The sequence below is a fragment of the Harpia harpyja genome, chromosome 6 (assembly GCF_026419915.1).
Source record: "Harpia harpyja isolate bHarHar1 chromosome 6, bHarHar1 primary haplotype, whole genome shotgun sequence".
Lineage (NCBI taxonomy): Eukaryota > Metazoa > Chordata > Aves > Accipitriformes > Accipitridae > Harpia > Harpia harpyja.
The window spans coordinates 24,881,770-24,900,131 of record NC_068945.1 but is presented as its reverse complement, the minus strand read 5'-3'; the positions used below and the strand labels follow the sequence as shown (position 1 = coordinate 24,900,131).

Sequence of the window (18,362 nt, the reverse complement as noted above, 5' to 3'; positions counted from 1 at the left end):
GGCACAGCCTACATAGTGAAGTTAGAGTTTTTGTTAAGAGCTGGTTGGTGCAGATAAAAGGTACTGGGGCATGACACTGTGGGAAGATTTATACCTAAGTATGCCTTTCTCCATAAATTAACTAAGGAAGCTTTCAAATGTCTGAAACAGCAACAATTTAATGTTTCACAAGTGTCAGGACAGAATCAGAACAAGTTTTTAAGATGAAGCAAGTTTCACAAGTGAATGGAAAATATGCAGGATATAGGACAAAGCTCTTTTCAAAAACTAAAACCATATGCCATGTTAAAGTGTTTCAGTTACAAGACTCAGAAGTAATAACTACAGGTTATGTTAATAACAAAACATAATGAAGTGTTGGCAGCTCTTTACAGATCTAACATTGCTTATCTCAGACCACACTTGTTTTGCAGCAAGTTTCGTAGTATAAAAATTGGAGAATATCATAGAAAAGGGGTATGACCAGTTCAACATTTATGCTTTCAGAAAACTATTAGGAAGGGTTTGGTTGAGTGTCACAAATGCCACTATGCTCCAAACAGGTGGCTCTTAAGGGTTCAGTGGTAGCCCTCTGGGGATATGTCTCCACTGGAAACTGCAGGGGAGCAGACCATACTAAATTATTTGCTGCAGCTAGATTGCCTCCGATATCCAAGCTAGCTCATTTCTAGAGCTAACTGGTATCCTTAAACTACACTATATTCTATGCAATTAGCTTTTGGCTATAAAAAAGTTAAAAGTCTTCCATTTGTTGCATAAACTTACCTCATCACACCCTTGCAGCAGATGGGAGCTAAGCAGCTGGTGAATCTAACAAAAGGAGCAGATAATGCCGTTTGCTGGGTTTTTGCTCTCCCCACCGCCCCAAATCCCCATGCTTACGAATATCGTACTACCAACATAAACAATTACTGATACCAAATAAAGTTGTTGCAGAGTGCAGTTGAAGTACCAATGGCTCAGAGGGACTAGGTGACTACTGTACCATAATTTACACATAGTGTACGTTCAACACCCATGAATACAGGACTAAGTTTTAGCCAAGCGATATGTTTTGATTTTTTTAAATTTCTAAAAAGTCTCCCTAAATATCCTTCTTGTACAACCATAGCCACTGAAAAAGTAAGCTTACATGCTTAGAAGTTCTCCATAGCAACACAAGCTTTTAGAAAATACTGCATACATAACATTCACAGCCTTCTATGGGCTTCCAAAGAGGTTACTTATTTTGCAAAGTCAGTACACAAAAAAAAAAAAAAAAAAAAAAAAAAAAAAAGAGATCACCAACAGCTTCTATTTTACGGCAACCTCAAGCTGTGTCATTACAAGTGCATTTTGCCTCACATGCTGTAGAGGACCTACAGATGTTGCCATCTGAGGTGTGTCAACGTTTGGAATCTGTCAGTGTACAATTTACTTGGATGATGCTTCTCTCTCTTTTTTTAATAAGGCCTCACCTACCTTTTTTGGTTTGTTTTTATATAAAAGTATTGCATTTTACTCAACAATCAAAATGCAAACTATGAGAGAAAGATGTAGTGAAAAATTCCTTGCCTTTGATTAAACAGAGCAAGAAGCTAACCTGGTGCATCATGGAGTTGAGACAACAGCTTTGCTAGTTCTTCAGTGGTTTCCAACTACACAAAGGAGTTTCTTTCAAGTCAGACAGTTGTGCTAGATGACCACAAACATCAGCCCAGTTTCCATTAAGCCATCATTTTTTCTAGTGTCTATAAGAAGTTTATTAGAAGCAAGTTTTCACTTGCAGGAGATAGATGCACATCATTAAATACACCTGAGATGGAGCAATCTTGTTTTCAGTAAAAACTGACAAGGTTTCAGATACCAGGATTTGTAAAGAGAGTCTAAAGCTCATTCTGTGCACTGCACTGAAACAACAGAACAGTTCTTTACACAGCTTCACCTAGTAAAAAGATATTTTTTCTAATAAGGCATTAAGTTAGTTTACTCTTTATGATCCCTTCTACCATGTTGTCAAACTTTCTCACTTCTATCTCCCACTCATTTCCAATTTCTGCACACCTCCAGTTCTATTTGCTCCAGTCCGCACTGGTAGAATGCAGTCACTGATAGTTTACAGGCTGCCTGCAAATGCAGTTTCATAACCAAAACTATTGGGGTACATCCAACAATGCTGTTAGACAGCTGAAGGATCCTTAGCAGGAGGATATGGAAACCACTGAGAACAGTAAATGGCATCTCATCGTATTGATGGTACAGCAGAGACTACCAAGTTTCTATGTTCACATTTTAGTCCAAAACTCCAAAAGACTTACAGTAAATGAATATTCAAATACGTATTATCCCTTCGGATACACTTACTTCTATAGTTATCAAGTGTAACATTTCACCAGATACAAAGCTTCAATCTAGGCTCTAATAAATCTTCATACGCTGTGCTAGCCAAGCTGCTTCTGTCCTTTTCAGATGAAATCGAGTTACTTGCACAACTCTTTAGAAGATAAAGTGTCTAAGACACATGGCTTCTCATGGTCCAAATCTTAGCAGATTTTAATGCCACTGATGTAATATTCTGAAGAATCGAGTACGTCTCAGTTTTGGTTTTAGTCAGACTTATCCTTTTTCTTTCCTGTTAAAGGCACTTTACTTGCAACAGCAGATCCTACAGCTGTAACACCTCCAGCTACAGCAGAAACACTTCCTTTGACTAGCCCCACTCCCATTGAAGGCACAGATGTGACCGCTGTTTTGGTAATTTCCAAGCTCTTCCCTCCAATCCAAGCAACACCCCCAATCGTGGCACCAACAGCTCCCTTTGTGACACTGAAGAGGCCACCAGTCACACGAGAAAGCATGCCAGGCTGCTGCTGCGGGTGGTCTTTTAATGAACCTAAGGGAGGAAACAACAAGCAAATCAATCACAGTGCTATGATTAAAGCATTTTCAAAAGAAAAAGTTGTTCATAAGTATTTCCTTTTCTAGCCTAATGGCCACTGCACACAGTATATACTTACCTTGCAGGCTGCTTTTCTTGGATGCTCATACATCACCATAGTTCCAAGTAAGAAAAGACACTTTGCTGCAGCAAGACACACCTCAACGCTGTTTTCTAAAATGTAAGTCAATACTGAGCCTACAAATATCAGGCATATAGCTCCCATACGGTCTTACGTGATAAACTTCTGTCCTCTGTACGCACCACTACTTTCCCAGACTCTGGGAAGTCTCATGGCCAAATTAGCCTCATTTCCGGACTTTATTAATGGGAGGGGACAACACACCCTCCTGTTTCCCCCATCCTAATATTAAGAGTTAACCCACAGAGGGGGGGGATCTCCAAAAGCAGCAGGACTACTTGCTGCTCAAATCTCTAAGGAAGGACTGGAAAAAGTTTCCTGGAGAAGCAGAGCCAAAGGTTTATTTAAAAAAAAAAAAAAAAAAAAAAAAAAGGTGTTCTTTGAAAAGACCTCACCTTGAGACAAAGTTGCTTCTTTCCTTAGTAATTACTGTTTTGAAGATGCTTACAGGGGTTGTGTGCAAAGGGTCAGGAAAGAAGGAAAGAAGGTTACAAACGAGCAATCAGAGGAGTCAAAAGAAGCATGAGAAGGGCAAAACTGGTGCCAACTCTTCACTGTAGCACTTCCTTTCTTCATCATGTACACAAACTTAATTTTCTTCCAAAAAGGCCTTTTCTGTAATTTGGATAGGGAAGCGGGGCAGGGACGGAAGTCCAATGGCCAAATAAGCTCATTAAATACCAAAAGTGGTCCCCACAGACATTAACAATAGCAAGAGTTACAGGCTCCCAACGGAAGTCCCAATATGGCGCACAAACCCAAATCTCAAACCATAGGATTTCTGCATATTATTGATGACGTTAATATGTTTTTTCTTTTTAATGTTATGTTTAACCTGCGTTTTGCAGTTTCTTCCTATATACTGTAGAAGTCAATTCCTATTCCATATTTATGATACAATTACATAGCCTCAACATAATAGAAACCTATTAGAGTAATAGAAAGACTCCCAGAATTAGCCACTTAGCCTTCCAATAGTTTACTAATTACTTTGCATTTCTAAATGTAGGCTTCAAAATCCTAGATACATGCACCTTGCCTCTAAAGGCAACTGAGACTGCAACTCCATGCCCTGCTACTGCATAAGCATCATCTAATCTTCAAAAAAGAAATAGGAAGATGAAACAGTACGTTAATGTTGTATTTAAGCACACAAGAAAATATCACCTACTGCACCTATAAACCAGTAGCCCCGACATGCCTGTCTACAAGGTATTTTCAGTGTGAACCTTGAGAAATCTCTGGTCTTCACAACAATTTACAGGTAAGCATTTTTCAGCTCCTGCCTTGTCAATTCCTCACCAACCCCAAACACTCCTTAAAAAAAGTTTCAGAGAGAACCATGGCAAGAGACAGCCAGTTAACACAAGTAGGGTAAGTCCCAGAGTTTTCGTATTTTCTAGCTAACTGTAGATAATGTATGGGATTATGGGATTTAACAGATACATTTCCCTTTCTTAGGGAAAAACAACAGGGGGAACCAAGAAAAGAGCAAGTGGAACCACAGTGGGCAGAGATAGGGAAGAAACAAACATGAAATAAAGAGGTGAGGGAGTCAGCAGCAGAAGGAAAATGCTTGGAAGAGGACAATGAGTCTAAAGAGCCAGGGGAAAAGAAAAATCAGATCTAGATCCTCCAGAGATCTCTATCTAGCCCCTGTCAACCCATTTGCTCTGCACTGCAGACATGCCTTAGGAGAACCAGCAGAACAGGTCTCTCTCTCCAGTGCCCTGACTGCTGACAACTCACATTCAGAGGACAGTTTCCAAGAGTCACCTCCCAGCACTCATCTACAAGATGAAAATGAGGGTGAACAACTTCCCATGCACCTCCAGTGAGTTTGTGATAATGCCAGGACTGACCCAGGACTCAGAATTTGTTAAAAAAGTGTCAAGTTTGGAGTTCCTATGTGCATGCCTGGAATAATTAAAACAAAAGATGTCATCTAAATGTGAGAATTTCTTACAAGTTTGACAAAAATTAAAAAAAAAAAAAGCATACAGAGGAACAGTGCAGCTCAAGGGAGCAAAAAAATACTAAAAATGCTTCCAGCTTACACTAGTCTCTCTTATTTGAGAAATTGATGTAGATAACAGAAAGTGTCATGGAAACTAGAAATGTGACAGCCTTTTACTTGAAGCCAAGTAATACCCTTGCTGGTTCATTCTAGGCCAGCAGCTTTCAACCTGGACATCTCCAGCAAAAACGCATTGCCAACACAAGCACACAGATATCAGAATTCCTATTCACACAAAGAAAGCCTAAAGAATCACACTCAGATAGGAGCATATACAGCCTGGTATAAAATCCACTGTCTAGGTATTATTCATTAGACAATTCTTGTGACCAGACTCACAGACCTTGTAAAAAATTTGGTTAGGAAGTGCTTCACTTCCACCTAACTGGATCACTATCATCAGGGTGAAAGGGAGTAGTTTTATCACACTGAATTTTAAGAGTTGATTTCAGTGAATTAGATCTGACATTAGCAAGAAAGGACCCATCATAGCTAACTTAAAAAAATAACAAAAGAGAAACAAACAAAAGTAATCTTGACATGCTTTTCCTCACATTACTTCAGGTAGCCAATCCTTCAGCAACGTACACTCTATTTCACAAGTATAAATACTGACTGTGACTTGGTGTATTAATAACTTCTGGTGATGGTTGACACATTCCCATTTCATTCCTGTTTGCACTGTCCATGAGATCTAGTAAACGCCTACAGCCGCAAAGAGTTTTTATTGCCGCTTGATTTCTATTCTAGGATACACATTCCTGGTCTCCTTGTTTCTAACCAGTATGAGAAAGAAGGTAAAACAGATCATTCCTAAATCTAGGGAGAAAATTACACAAGTTCCCTGTTCAGGGGTTGGCTCTACCATGCTACCTTGCAGCCAGCTTCCTGCTGAAAAGTGTCCAACAGCCAACAAGAGTTTGAATGAATGTAGGCTGCAAAGGTTGGCACCACTTGCAAAGCAGAAAATAAACCATTAGAATAGCAATACTTATAGAAAGCATGAGCACAAAAGCTTCTTCTACGTATGTATTTCTTTAAAGCCTTTGGGCACCAAGCTTGTCGAGTGTGATTTCGACAAACTGGAACTATTTATATCTTTATGAAAAACTGCAAATTGGTTTTGGAATCAAGCCTTTCCTCTAAGGATTTTTTTTGGCAGCCTGTTCAGAGAGCCTGTTCAGATCTTCTTGCCAACATTGAACTGGTAGCCTCCCATCCCCATTTGGCCACCCTTCTATGATGGTGTAAGCGTATCACATATGAAGGCCTTGTACGACATTTAAAACAGGGATGTTCTTCAAGGGTATTCCAACATTTTAACTGAAGTCATGAGGCTTGAAGAGTGCACGTGAAACAATCAAGAGGAAAAAGCCTCTTCAAGGATGGAGTTTCCATTAAGGCAAGCTGTGTTTCATTCTGCTCCCTCTAACTACACCAACTTTCTCCATCTATTTAGATTTCATATTCAAACTGGTTCTTGTCATACTGAAAGAAGATACTGTGCAGAAGAAAATCAGTCTTAAATGCTCACAAATTTTAAATAAAACCTTGCAATAACTAGTGATGATCAGACTCTGCTGTTATGCTTTGAATCCGGACAACCTACTGAGTATTCTAGGAAGATAAAAAATGCCCACTTGTTTCACTGCCTTCCTCAAGAAAGAATCAGTTGTAGTTTATCAGTCAGACCACTGTTCACTTTCTATATGCGAGGTTTAACATGAATAAAACACAATTCCATCTTTAAGGGGGGTGAGGGGGAAAGGCACCTTAAAAATTAGACTTGAAGATAACACACATTAGGGCATAGTTTCCAGCCTGGCATTTGCTTTCAGAAATGCTTCTGGGATCTTGACAACCCTGTAAGAGCTTAAAAAGAAAGATTTTTGTCCTCACACCAGGACACTGTAACAAGTTCAAGTATAGTAGAGCTTAAGAACCACTGTGCCATGAAAATCTATTTCTCCCTTTCTACTCTTCTTGTACTTGTGTTTCCTGCCTAACAGTTGTTAAGAATAGAGTGAGTTATTCCACTTCAAGCCCTTCTGCTACAGTTAGTGGATAATACTGTTGTTCAAGTGAAGTAAATTGTTCAGTCATACAACATACAAAAGCTGAGGAAAAAACCAAACAAACAAACAAACAGAGCTCAAAAGGGTCATCATAAATTGAAAAGCAATGAACCGAGAGGAATCAGCACTCACCAACCTCTACATCCAACACACTTGGTCTTAAAGCAAGAGAAGACAAAACACAGACAACCTGTGTGCCAAGAATGGCTTTTGATCTAGTATGCTTCCAGTCACATTAGGTAAACAGGACTCTTCACAGTCCTGCCGTTCCACAGCCCAGAAGGGAACTCTGCTCATTTGCAACTGCATTTCCTCTGCAGATTCAATAACCGATTTAAGATTCATTTGATTCAGGAGACCAAGAAGCCACTGCATTAATGAAGTCAAGCGTGTGTTTGTTTTTAGGAAACCATGAGATTAAGGCAATGGTTAGAACCACGGTTAATTGTATGATGGAAAAGGGTCTCCAAAAGTAGTAATAAAGTTCCATGTATTTTTTAAACACTTCTTGTTTAAAAGTCACAAGAACTATGAACTCAGCAAGGACTCCAAAAGTGAAGCTGGGCTCTTTCCATCTCGCATAATGAACAGCAGAAATAAATACCTATTGGACCAATTCACATCTCTGGAAACTAATCTGCAAATTATGTCCTTCAGTAACTGCCCATCTTCTCTATAATTTATCAGTACAGTTGTTCACTGAGTTATATTCAGTGGCCTTAGTGAAGAATAATCCAGGCCCATCCCATTCCAGGGCTGGCTTGCTTACTGTTACTTAAATGAAAGTTAAAGTGTTCAGCTTGCAGATTTTTTTTCTTTCTTTTTTTTTTTTTTCCCCCAAGAGATCTGAACTTCTGATGAAATTCTGTGAATATACTTGATATTATGAAAACTAATACATACCTTCTGGTGGTTCGTCATGAAGGTATGATGGGACTTCCTGTTGATTTTTGTCCGTTTGATTCATTATTGCCTAAAAAAGAAATTCACATATGCTGTACATCTTTTCTGGCAACGCATAAATGTAATCCATGAATCCAAAATGCACGTAGGTTAAGTTCCACAGAAAAGGAAGTTCTTTTTCATTACTAGATACACTAGCAGCTCCTGCCAAACTACTGCTATTTCATACTGCTAAAAAGCAATCGGGAAGAAAAACAGTATGAAAAACAAAACAGCCACTCTCATACAAGAGTTTATGTACTAAAAAAAAGCAAAGCCCAGTGATCATAGAGGTGGTGGGCACTAGAAAAACAACAGCAGCATGCCTGTAAGATCTGTTAGTACCTGGAAAGCAGCACTTCAAAGAAACAAGTCCTTGCAGCAGAATTTAAATAAATGCCATGAAAACAAGATGGAAGAAATGTAATGAAAACACTCCATTTATCTTGTAGCAGTACTGCATACACAGTGTGGTGATAGCAGCAGAACTAGACTGTTTTAACTCTACACAAACTTTCCAATGAAAACATTTCAGAAAGGAGATTTCTTTACATCAAAAGCTGTTTCCTTGAGCAGTTCTAGAGCAGCAGTCCCTGACAGTGAGGGGAAGCACAGGAGAAAGCTCAAATCAGCAGCTCTGCTTACTGCATTTCCCCTTTGGAGGGGAAGAAAGCACTATCTAGTCCAGGCTTCCCTCCTGCTTTCCTCCCCCACCAAAATGTGCCTCGGTGTTAAGTCCTGCCTCCTTCCCTGAGCCCCCCTGCCAATCCTGCTTTCCCTCCTCAGCAGGCACTGAGGTCAGGAAAAGAAAAACAAGTTGCACTAAGCATCCTTCTATCTTCCTGCCAGTGACCTCTTAGTTCCCTTCTCCCTGCACATATAGGCAAGCCTTTAAATCATTTAAATTTCTTCCAGGAGTCACTGACCACCGAAAAAAATAATTCCAGCTTGTCTTGCCATGCACAGATCTCTCTGTACCTCCTCTGGGTGAGGAAGGAGTGGCTGGGATCTGAAGAAGGGATGAGAAGGCAGAAGCAGAACTTGAGGGTGGGAAGACTCACCTGGAGAACAACAGCTAAAACCCTCGTAGTGTAATTATGAAGTCAAAACATCACAGTAAAAAACGGCACCCACACACTAAATGATAGATCCTTGGATGCGAAGCAAGCCTAAATTGAATATTAAAGAGTCCTCACAATCAGCACTAAGGGTATCAGTTCATGACTCAGAAAACATAAGTACTTTTACACAAGAAGCTGAACAAGAAAGCAAGCAAAAAAACCTACTACCAGGGTGGCTGATTTGATGGTAACACTGAACCATTACCTAACAAAAGCCAGAAACACAAACATGGAAGCTAAGAAATAGGAAAGTGAGTAGTAACACATCAAGATGGACGACCCGAAACATGAGGGCTAAGAGGCAATTTGAAAAAGTAACAATCATAGAATTCCTTGTTACTTTATTTAATCACAGGTCAGCAAGTCAAAAAAAAAAAAAAAAAAAAGGCAAGAGAGCCCAATTGATCATAGGGAGCAACCAAGGGCAGTCAGGTTCTGAGAAAGAACTGGATTCAGGTACTACATGACTTCTTTGCATTCATCTAATGCAAGCTGGAAGGAATACAAAGATTTGTCCTCACTATGTGAAGTTACATGTAGGTTGTTGCTTTTCCAACTTGAAACAAAAATATCAAGCACTATAAGAAAGAGAAGGCAGATGCTGTAACAAACTGAGAGGCCTGACATTATTTGATCAAAACATCTGTACAAAGATACGAATCAACTACGTTCCTACTTAACATGTGGCCATTTTGTTCGTTAAGATGATTACTCTATCAGGAATTTGGAAAGAGTTTATTCGCTGCATTAGGGAAGGTCCTAAAAAAAGTAAAATAAAAGTCACAACCTAGCAAGTCTTACATCAAGCAAAGGAATAAAAAAAGTGACCAGAACAGTTTTAAAGCAGACTCACGGGAGACACAAATGAGTTAAGCCAGAGATAAATTTATTTTTATAAAGAACTATCTCCGCTAATATATTTGTATCTAGCTGGCATGTAACTCCCAAAAGAAATTCAGATGAAATTGCTTGTTTGAGGTCCCAAAAAGTTTCTGCCAACAATTCCTCATAAGAGGCTCAGAAAAGTTATTTAATCAGACAAAATACTGTCACAGATTATCAGCAAGTTTAGAGGGGAATTGGAGCAAGTTACCAATTTTGAACGTGGCAGAACACTAGAAAGCATCACAAGGCTCCACACAAGTTTTAGTATTTTCTGCTATTAAGAAGGTATTGGACACAGCAGCACTGACAGCAGATACAGCCCTGATAAAGTACCGAGGATCTGTTGTGTTAGGCATCATACAAGTATTTAAGATGACACCTGTCCAATGGAAAGAGTCAGAGTAAGATTGGCAAACAGTGCAGGTAAAAGATGCTTTCATAACTCTCCGTAATCTAGTTTAGGCCACTGACAGATTTGCTTGCAGTTCCTGCAAAGCTAAATGAGCAAAGCAATGTATTGGCAGGGGAGTTTCACAGCAGAGTTTCTAGTTTAGTGATGAAGTATTTAAAACACAAGTGTAAAATCACAGCACTACCTAAAAGAAGTGGTAAGATCAGGCATTCCCTCCCCTGCTACCTTCCCTAGAACCTCAAGGTTACATAATTCTTGACCACAAGCTACTTTTTTTTAAAATGTAGACAGGAATATTACACAATATATCACTCACATGCAATGATATAACACAATTGCAACTCCTTCTAAACCACAGAAATACTTCACTCTCTTACAACTACATGGACCACAGTGGTCTATCTTCTACAGCCCAGGCACCTGCTGCTACCCGACCCCAGAAGTCAATGGAGTACTACACGGGCCTGAGAAGAGCAGCTAAGGGAAATAAGTCACTGTCGGTAGGACTGAATTTGTTCTACACAGAAGGGAGCCTTCAGGGGTCTGCAGAGCAGAAAGTTGAGAACTACTGTATGATGTGTAGTTCTACAGGTGCCTGGAAGCACCCTAGGAATGCTACAAAAGGTGTGCCTAACCAGCTTGTGCTAGGTTTTACTCACTGTTCTCCTACTACATCAATGCAAGTGAAAACAGAATCTCATCACTGTCAGAAAAGGCTCACAGCTTGACCAAAAACAGAACCTAGCACACAAGAGCTCACAAAGCGCAATTCAAGTCCTTTTGTTTTTCTGTAGAAGCTCTCCAGTGAATCACAGAATCAAGACCGAGATCCAACAAAGCACTTCAGCAGAAAACTTTCAGGTATCTAGGTTACAGCCTGCATCATGCATCCTTGTATCCAATTTAACATGTCAGGAGACTTAAGAGCCTCTGAAAAGATCCAAAATCCCATGTGCTAAACAGGGTGTAGCATATCTGGCAAACAGAAAATACTACACACAGGAGCATGTCTTAAACCTGGCTCTCCTCCAGAGATTAAGGTACTTCTATTGACTGGAGGTCAAAGGGCTGGAGGCCAAAGGCCTGGAACAACTGCTTGGTGGCAGGTGATTTCATCCAGTCTTCAGATGAAGAGGGCAGGAATATAGGTTTTTTTCTTCAAAAATTTGAGTTAGAAAAGCAGAAACCACTCGCTATCTTTTACGTAATACCATCAAGGTGAAAACACTCACCTACAATTCAATGCCTCCTTTGCCTATTAAGATCCAAGCTCTTAAGTCCCACTTTGCGACAGGGTCCCCGGTCACCAGACTGCAGTGTATCCTAAGGGAGGTTCCTCTTCACGCTCCCTGCTGAAGGTGTGTCCCCACAGAGAAGAAGAAAGCAAAATTCATGAGACCCAACAGAGATTACAGCTCAACTAACACTTAAGGCACCGATCCAGAGGTACAAGGGTAAGACTTTTGTGTAGAGAATTGGGTCATTCAGACATGGTATTGGTTAAGGAACTTTGAAAACTTAAGTTGGAAGCTGCAGATTCAAAGTCCCCTATGCACTGAATCATTAGTCACAATTATTACTGTTGTTGCAAGCACATGCAACAAGGCAAAGACTTATCAAAAGCCTGAACTTTGGAACTTCTCTGACATGTTTTTCAGAATCTTCTTCAAAGTATGCTAAGACTGGCCAAAAAAAAGGGAAAAAAGAAAGAAGGCAAATAGATCTTTCTTTGGCATTTTCATCCTGTGATGCCAAATTCACAGTGTCTTGCATCACTGGGGAAAAGCCTCCAGCTTCATTTAACACCTGCATTGTATGATCACACTGAACGAGGTAGGATCTCCATGAGTCCTGGCAGAACTCATACGGACATTCATGAAGCAGACATCTAGTATATCAGCAGCACTCTCCAGTTTCTTTCTTCATCTGTGCAGATGAATACATAAGCTTTGTGTTTTCTTATGTCAAGAAGTGGAAGCAAACCCAGATATTAAAAAAAGATTTCAAACAGGAACACATGTAAACTACTTTCTGGGGTTTTTTTCCTCTGTGCACTTATGAGGGTGCTAGTCATTCAAGAGATTAAGGGGTAACGTCTCATCTTTTTTTAACAACACATTAAAATATGTATCAACCTTCACACTAAAACAAAATAAAAGTGGAAGTCACTCTTTCAATTGGTTTTAAAGAGGAAAACACACTTTCATATTGTCAGAATATGAAATATACAGGAAGCTTCAAAGTTTTACACAGTTGTAAAGAAAGAAGTAGTTTAGAAGAGAATTTTTAATTCAAGAGCTATTTATAACATTAACACTGCTATAGGACCCTGAATGAAAGCTCTAGGAAGCTCTGGAGGTAATGGTACAGCCACACATACATTCACATCAAAGCTGATAAAAATAAAACTTTCTCACCAAATATATTCCTTCGTGAAGATTTCTAGTTAGTTGTTTCCACAAAAGTATTCTGCATACACCTACGAGAAAAGCAGAAGGTTAACAACATCTTATGGAACAGCGCTACTGTCACATACCTGCCCTGGGTGTACGGTGGGAATCATAAATACAAAGCCCCACGGTATCGGAGAAGCACACTCGGCATGGCCTTAAGATACCAAAATTTTGTGAGATTTCTCTCACCAAAACACAGATTCCTTCTGTGTTCTTGGGCAATGGAGGTAATTCTACTTGCTCCATATGCTGTCATGAGGATTACTACGAAGGGTGGTAATCAATGTTAAGACACAACCTCTCCTTAACGAGTCTGCAGTTCTCAGACAGCAATTTATGTAAAATTTTAGCCTTCCATTGAAAAGTGGGCTCTAACCATTACAGACGTGTGCACAGCTTCCCCAGCTTCAGATGATGCTCTTGTCTTTCTGACTTTACAGACAAAAAGCCCTACTGTTTCAGCATAGCAAACCTGGCCCAAGCAGCAGCCAGTAAAAACTGGCTGGTTTCAATGCCACTACTCAGATATTTGCAGGCAGCAATGAAACTACCCAAGGATGGGGCCAATTTCAGTTGGCAGCATAACGCTGCTCCAGAAGGCTGCAGCAGCAGCAGACAGTGCTGGAACTATTCACCTGACAGAACTGCAAACAAACCAATCGCCTCATCTTAGTCCACCACGAAAAAATTATCTTCCTTCTGCACACCAGCTATGCAGTTAGAAAGCTTGGCTACAGAGCTGATGGAAAACAAAACAATCCTTGCCACGTGCACAGCTCTCCTTCCCCTCTTTCAGCAGCTGCAGCAGATTTCAAAATGAACCTGATGTCTTTCACGTGCATGAAAAAAAATTATTTTTAGGGATGATACTTTAAGAAATGCATTTTGGAAAGAGTAACAGTGCTCTAGTCTCTAAATTAAACAAGGAAATAAGCACGAAGCCAAAAAGGTAATCCCACCCATGGCTGCTCTTCAGGGTACTGCTTCAAGCCGCACAAAGTGACCCCTGACTATTAGCTTCCCTGCTTTACACCTTGGACTAGGGCTTGTAACACGTTACAGGTAAGAGTGCTCAGTGCTGTTACTTCTCTCAGACATAACCCTCAGAGCATAGCCGATATGGAAATGTGTTTTTTCAGTTAGTTAATGCAAGGGAGACAGTTGACTGAGCTTCTGCAAGAAAAGTCAACGCTAACAGCGCTGAAGTAAAAAAACAAATCCAGGCACGTAGAAAGCATATAGCTAAAAACCAAGAGCATAGCTGACATTTCAACAAGCCTTCTATTTAAAAGCCAAGTTTCAAAATTCAGATTTATATACAAAGCAAGACTGGCTTGGAAGTGAGCATGCCTGTTTCAGAGGAAAAAAAGACACAGGTTTCAGGGAAAGACAACAAAAAGTTGATCAGATGATCAACCCAATGTTGGCAATCAAATTTTCTACAAAGCAAGGATTCGCAAGATACCAAATCAAAGGTGGCAGGAACCCGAATTCCCCTTTTCTAGTCCTCCAGAACTGGTTTCTAGAAATTAAATGGTAGATTCCAGTAAGGCAGAGGGCACAGCTTCAGAAAGGTCATAGAAGCTCCATTTTATCAGTTCTGTCACCCTCTACCTCCTGCTAGCTCAGCTTTCCAAAGCAGAGCCTTCCCCATTTCTTCTAATAGTTTCCGAATGCCTGAGCTCCACACCCGCCTCAGCTCTCTTTTTCCAGGAGACCTATAAAGACAAAACCTGACAGCGCCTAACAGCCAGGGCGATAAAGTAGCTGCGGAAAAAAAGTAGCTCGCCACCCCTGCTAATGGGCTTTTTCGCTAGCACCCATCACCTGTTTGTTGGCTCCTGTCTGACATTTAGACCTGTTCACTTCAAGGAACACTTTTGCGACACAGTCCATTTCTATACTGAGGAGGCAACACCAACTCTACTGAATGTTTAACCACACCTTAACAGAAACTTTTAAAAAAACCCATCTGGATAGTTTTTACTGAGAAGTCTTAAAATTGATGTGCATACAAACCAGTACTTGTGTACTAAATTAAGGTATCCTGTATGTACCCTTCCAATTATACAGACACGCCGCCCGAAGCAATGCTCTGGACACACTGAAGCAGACTACGTGCACTTGGTATTTATCTTCCTTACGGAGCGACATCCTGATTCAGCATTCGTGTTTTCAGCCCAGTTAAACGAGCAGAAGGAAGCATTTAATCGCGTCTGCAGAGGCTGCCTATGAGCTTCGCACAATGACCAGAACCAGCTGCACAGCTAAAATAACTTGGATTTATGTTCAGGCCACACCACATAAATGCCTAGGCTAGGCGAATGCTGAAAGCTAACCTGCTGCCAAACAGTTTGCCAAAAACTCTTCCAGATTCTGCTCCATCAAGCTGGACTTGAGAGAAACAGATGAAATAAGGCACAGCTCACTACAGACGACGTCTGAACAGAGCGAACTTTAAAAAGAAGAAAAGAAAACCCGAAACAAAGCTTCTCCCGGCACGCAGAACTTCATGGGGGAGAACGAGCCCAGCCAGGAGCGAGGCCGAGGCGAGCACGGCTTCCGCCGCTGCCCTCCCCGGTAGGCGGGAGGCGCCGCCGCGGAGGCGGGGAGCGCGGCGCCCGGCCCGGGGTGGCCGGCAGCGGCAGGACGCGGCAGCCGACCCCGGTCCCGGTCGCGGTCCCGCACCCGAGGAGGCGCCGACTCCGGCCCGTCGAGGCCCCACACCCCCCCGTCGCGGGGCGGCCCGAGGCCCCCCCCGCAGCCCCCTCCACGTCCTCCCCGCGCGACTACCCGCCTCCCCGGCGGAGCTGAGGCGGCGGCCCGGCAAGCGACCCCCCCAAGGGCCGGCCGCGGGCACCGCCGGGCACCTCGGCGCAGGGCGGCGGCACTGACGTGGCAGCCAAGGCCGCGGCGGAGCCGCTACGGCCGGCCCGGCCCGCCCCCCCTTCCCTCTCTCCCTCACGCCCCCCGGTGCGGCGGCAGAAGCACAAAGGCGGGCGGGCTGCGCGGAGGGAGGCGCCGGGGGCAGGTGGCGGCGGCGGCGGCCCCGCTCCCCCGGGCCCGCCTCTCCCGCCGGCGGCTCCGCCGGGACGCGCCGGGTTCCCTCCCGCCTCCTCCGCCAGAAGTTTCCCTTCCTCCGAGGGGAACGACAAGAGGGGAGGCAGGAAGGGCGCTCGGGCGGCTGCCCGCCCGCCGGGCTCCCCGGCTAACGGCGGAGTGGCAGCAAGCCGCTCAGCCCTCACTCACCACACGGCTCGGCCGGGTTCCGCCGCAGACTTTACTCCTGCGCCTTTCCCCGCTGCCGACGTGGCGCCCGCCCCGTCGGCGCCCGCAGACCCCGCCCCAGCGCCCGGCGCGGCGCGGCCCCCCTCGGCGGCCGGGGGGGGCGCGCAGGCGCCGCCGCTCCCGCCCCTTCTCCGCCCCGGGCCCCCCGCGGCGTGTCCCGTTCCCCCCCTCCATCCCCTCCCGCGGCCTCCTCCTCCGGCGCCACACGTCCCTGCCGACCCTCATGGCCCCCACAGGCCGCCTTCCTCTCCCGGGGAGCGGGGCAGGCCCAGTGTGGGTCCTGCGCTGAGCGAGGCCTCCGTGGCTGCGGGGTCGGGGTAGTGAGGTGGAGGAAGATGGCAGGGGGTGGCAGGGTAGAGGAGAAGAGGAAGGGGAGGACAGCGTTGCCATCGCTGACCGAGATGCTGTGGGGTGCTGGGGTTTGGCTTGCGGCGCTCGGTTGGGCTGACGAGCGCTTCGGCTGGGGTGAATAGACGTGCCCGTGGGGGGCCCTGGCCGTGCTGTCGGTAGAAAGGGGAGGCCGCAGAAGGTCCCTGTGGCCTGCAAGGAGCACCGCCCGGTGCGGTGCCAGCGGCGTGGTGTGAAGCCGCTAACGCTAAGCCAGAGGATCTGGGTTTGCATTCAGCAGCGTTGACATTACAGCCTTTATCCCAGATATTATGTGAGTGAGCGGAGCTACTCCCATGCAGCGTGTAGGGAATAAAGTTGTAGTCATGATGGTTTAAGGGCATGGCTTTCTAGGCAGCTACACTAACGGGGATAGTTGGGAATGACAAGTTTTCTGGCTCTCGCTGCCTCCTTTGGGACCGCTCCATGTGCATCTCTAAGGATCTTTGGGGATGAACAATGACTTTCAAGTTTCTTAGACAAGGAAGTGTTGGGCGGCCAAGGGAGAGAGGGGAGTCCCAGGTACTTTGTGAGTTTAGAAACAGAACTCTCAGCAGCACAGAAATACTAAATACCCCATGAAATGCTTCACAAGATTAAAAAACTTGCATAGGCAAAATACCACCCCCTGCTTCCTCCGCCTGGCTTCACGCTTGACTGCGCCCTTCTGCTCCACCCTCCTCTCTAAGAAGAGGTGTGTATTGAGACTAATCTTTCCTGGACGCCTCCAAAATCATTAATCCCTGTCTGAAGTGTGAACTCGGTTCTTACTTGGAAAATACAAAGGAGCACCCTGTTTCCACAGAGATCTGTCTAAAGAGGCCTTCTCCAGGCTCTTTATCAGCCCCAGCTTCAGCAGTTTACCTCTGGATTAGCACAGAGGGATGGAACACAGGTGTGAGATGAAGGGGAAAGAGATCTGTCCTCCTCAGAGTGTGCAGATCTAGTCAGACATCACTGGGCAGTTGCAGGAGCATCAATGTGACCCATCAGAGCAAACACTGTACGGGCCTCGGAGGGGTTTGCTGATAACAGGGACTCGGCATTCCTGACCTGCTGAACGAATACCAGCCAGCCATATTCTTTAGTTTGGCACTGAACGGGTGAAAGCATGAGTGCGGGAGAATCCAAGTGAAAAACCGAGGGCGGTGTCTGGTCGGGAGCACGCTTTGGGATCTTTCAGGACATGGGAGGCACACAGGGTGCACGAATTAGTCGTGTTCTTTGGAAATACTACGCAGGCACACAGGAGTCCTACGCCGGGGTCTTGATTTCCACCTGGGAGAACAGGTCTGTGGCTCTCCGAACAGAGTTTACCTCCCTGGTACTAACAGATGACACCTGCCACTGTTACCATCTTTTTGGTCTTCGAGATAAGGGGATTTTCCTATAGCTGCTATTCATCCCTTGCCCTAAGGCCCAGGCGTACACAGTGCTTTCATTACGTGCGGTGCTCTGCTTCAAACACAAGGCCTGTAGCTTCATGTTTCTGGTGGCAGCAGAAAGAGTTGCTGCTTGAGTATTTTCTCTAAGAGTTAATCAATCACCATAAACTTTACAGCATGAGGCATCAAAGAATGTTTTGCCTCCTAGTAACTGAAAATGAAAGGCATTGCAGAGATTAAAATCTTTTCTTTTTCAAACTCTGAAAGACTTAGGGTGGCACAGAAGGACTTGGGTTGGTGAAGTGGTTTGCTGAGCAAACGGAAAGAGCCAACTTCCT

General features: G+C 43.8%; 1 protein-coding gene across 10 annotated transcripts; it reads right to left on the bottom strand.

Annotated features, from left to right (window-relative positions):
• Positions 1–138: 138 nt before the first annotated feature.
• On the bottom strand, positions 139–17,429 carry TMEM263 (transmembrane protein 263). Of its 10 annotated transcripts, none has more exons than XM_052789292.1 (5): positions 17,411–17,429; positions 12,929–12,990; positions 11,744–11,863; positions 8,055–8,124; positions 139–2,872 (listed from the first exon to the last, which is right to left on the bottom strand). In XM_052789292.1, exons 4-5 carry the CDS (start codon positions 8,116–8,118, stop codon positions 2,586–2,588), a joined length of 351 nt encoding a protein of 116 aa, XP_052645252.1. In that variant the 5' UTR covers positions 8,119–8,124; positions 11,744–11,863; positions 12,929–12,990; positions 17,411–17,429; the 3' UTR covers positions 139–2,585. The 10 variants fall into 10 exon arrangements, with proteins under 10 accessions (XP_052645252.1, XP_052645250.1, XP_052645255.1 ...); XM_052789290.1 differs by lacking the exon at positions 17,411–17,429 and adding an exon at positions 16,214–16,320; XM_052789295.1 differs by lacking the exon at positions 17,411–17,429 and adding an exon at positions 16,214–16,320 and having other exon boundaries at positions 11,748–11,863.
• Between the last annotated feature and the right edge of the window lie 933 nt (positions 17,430–18,362).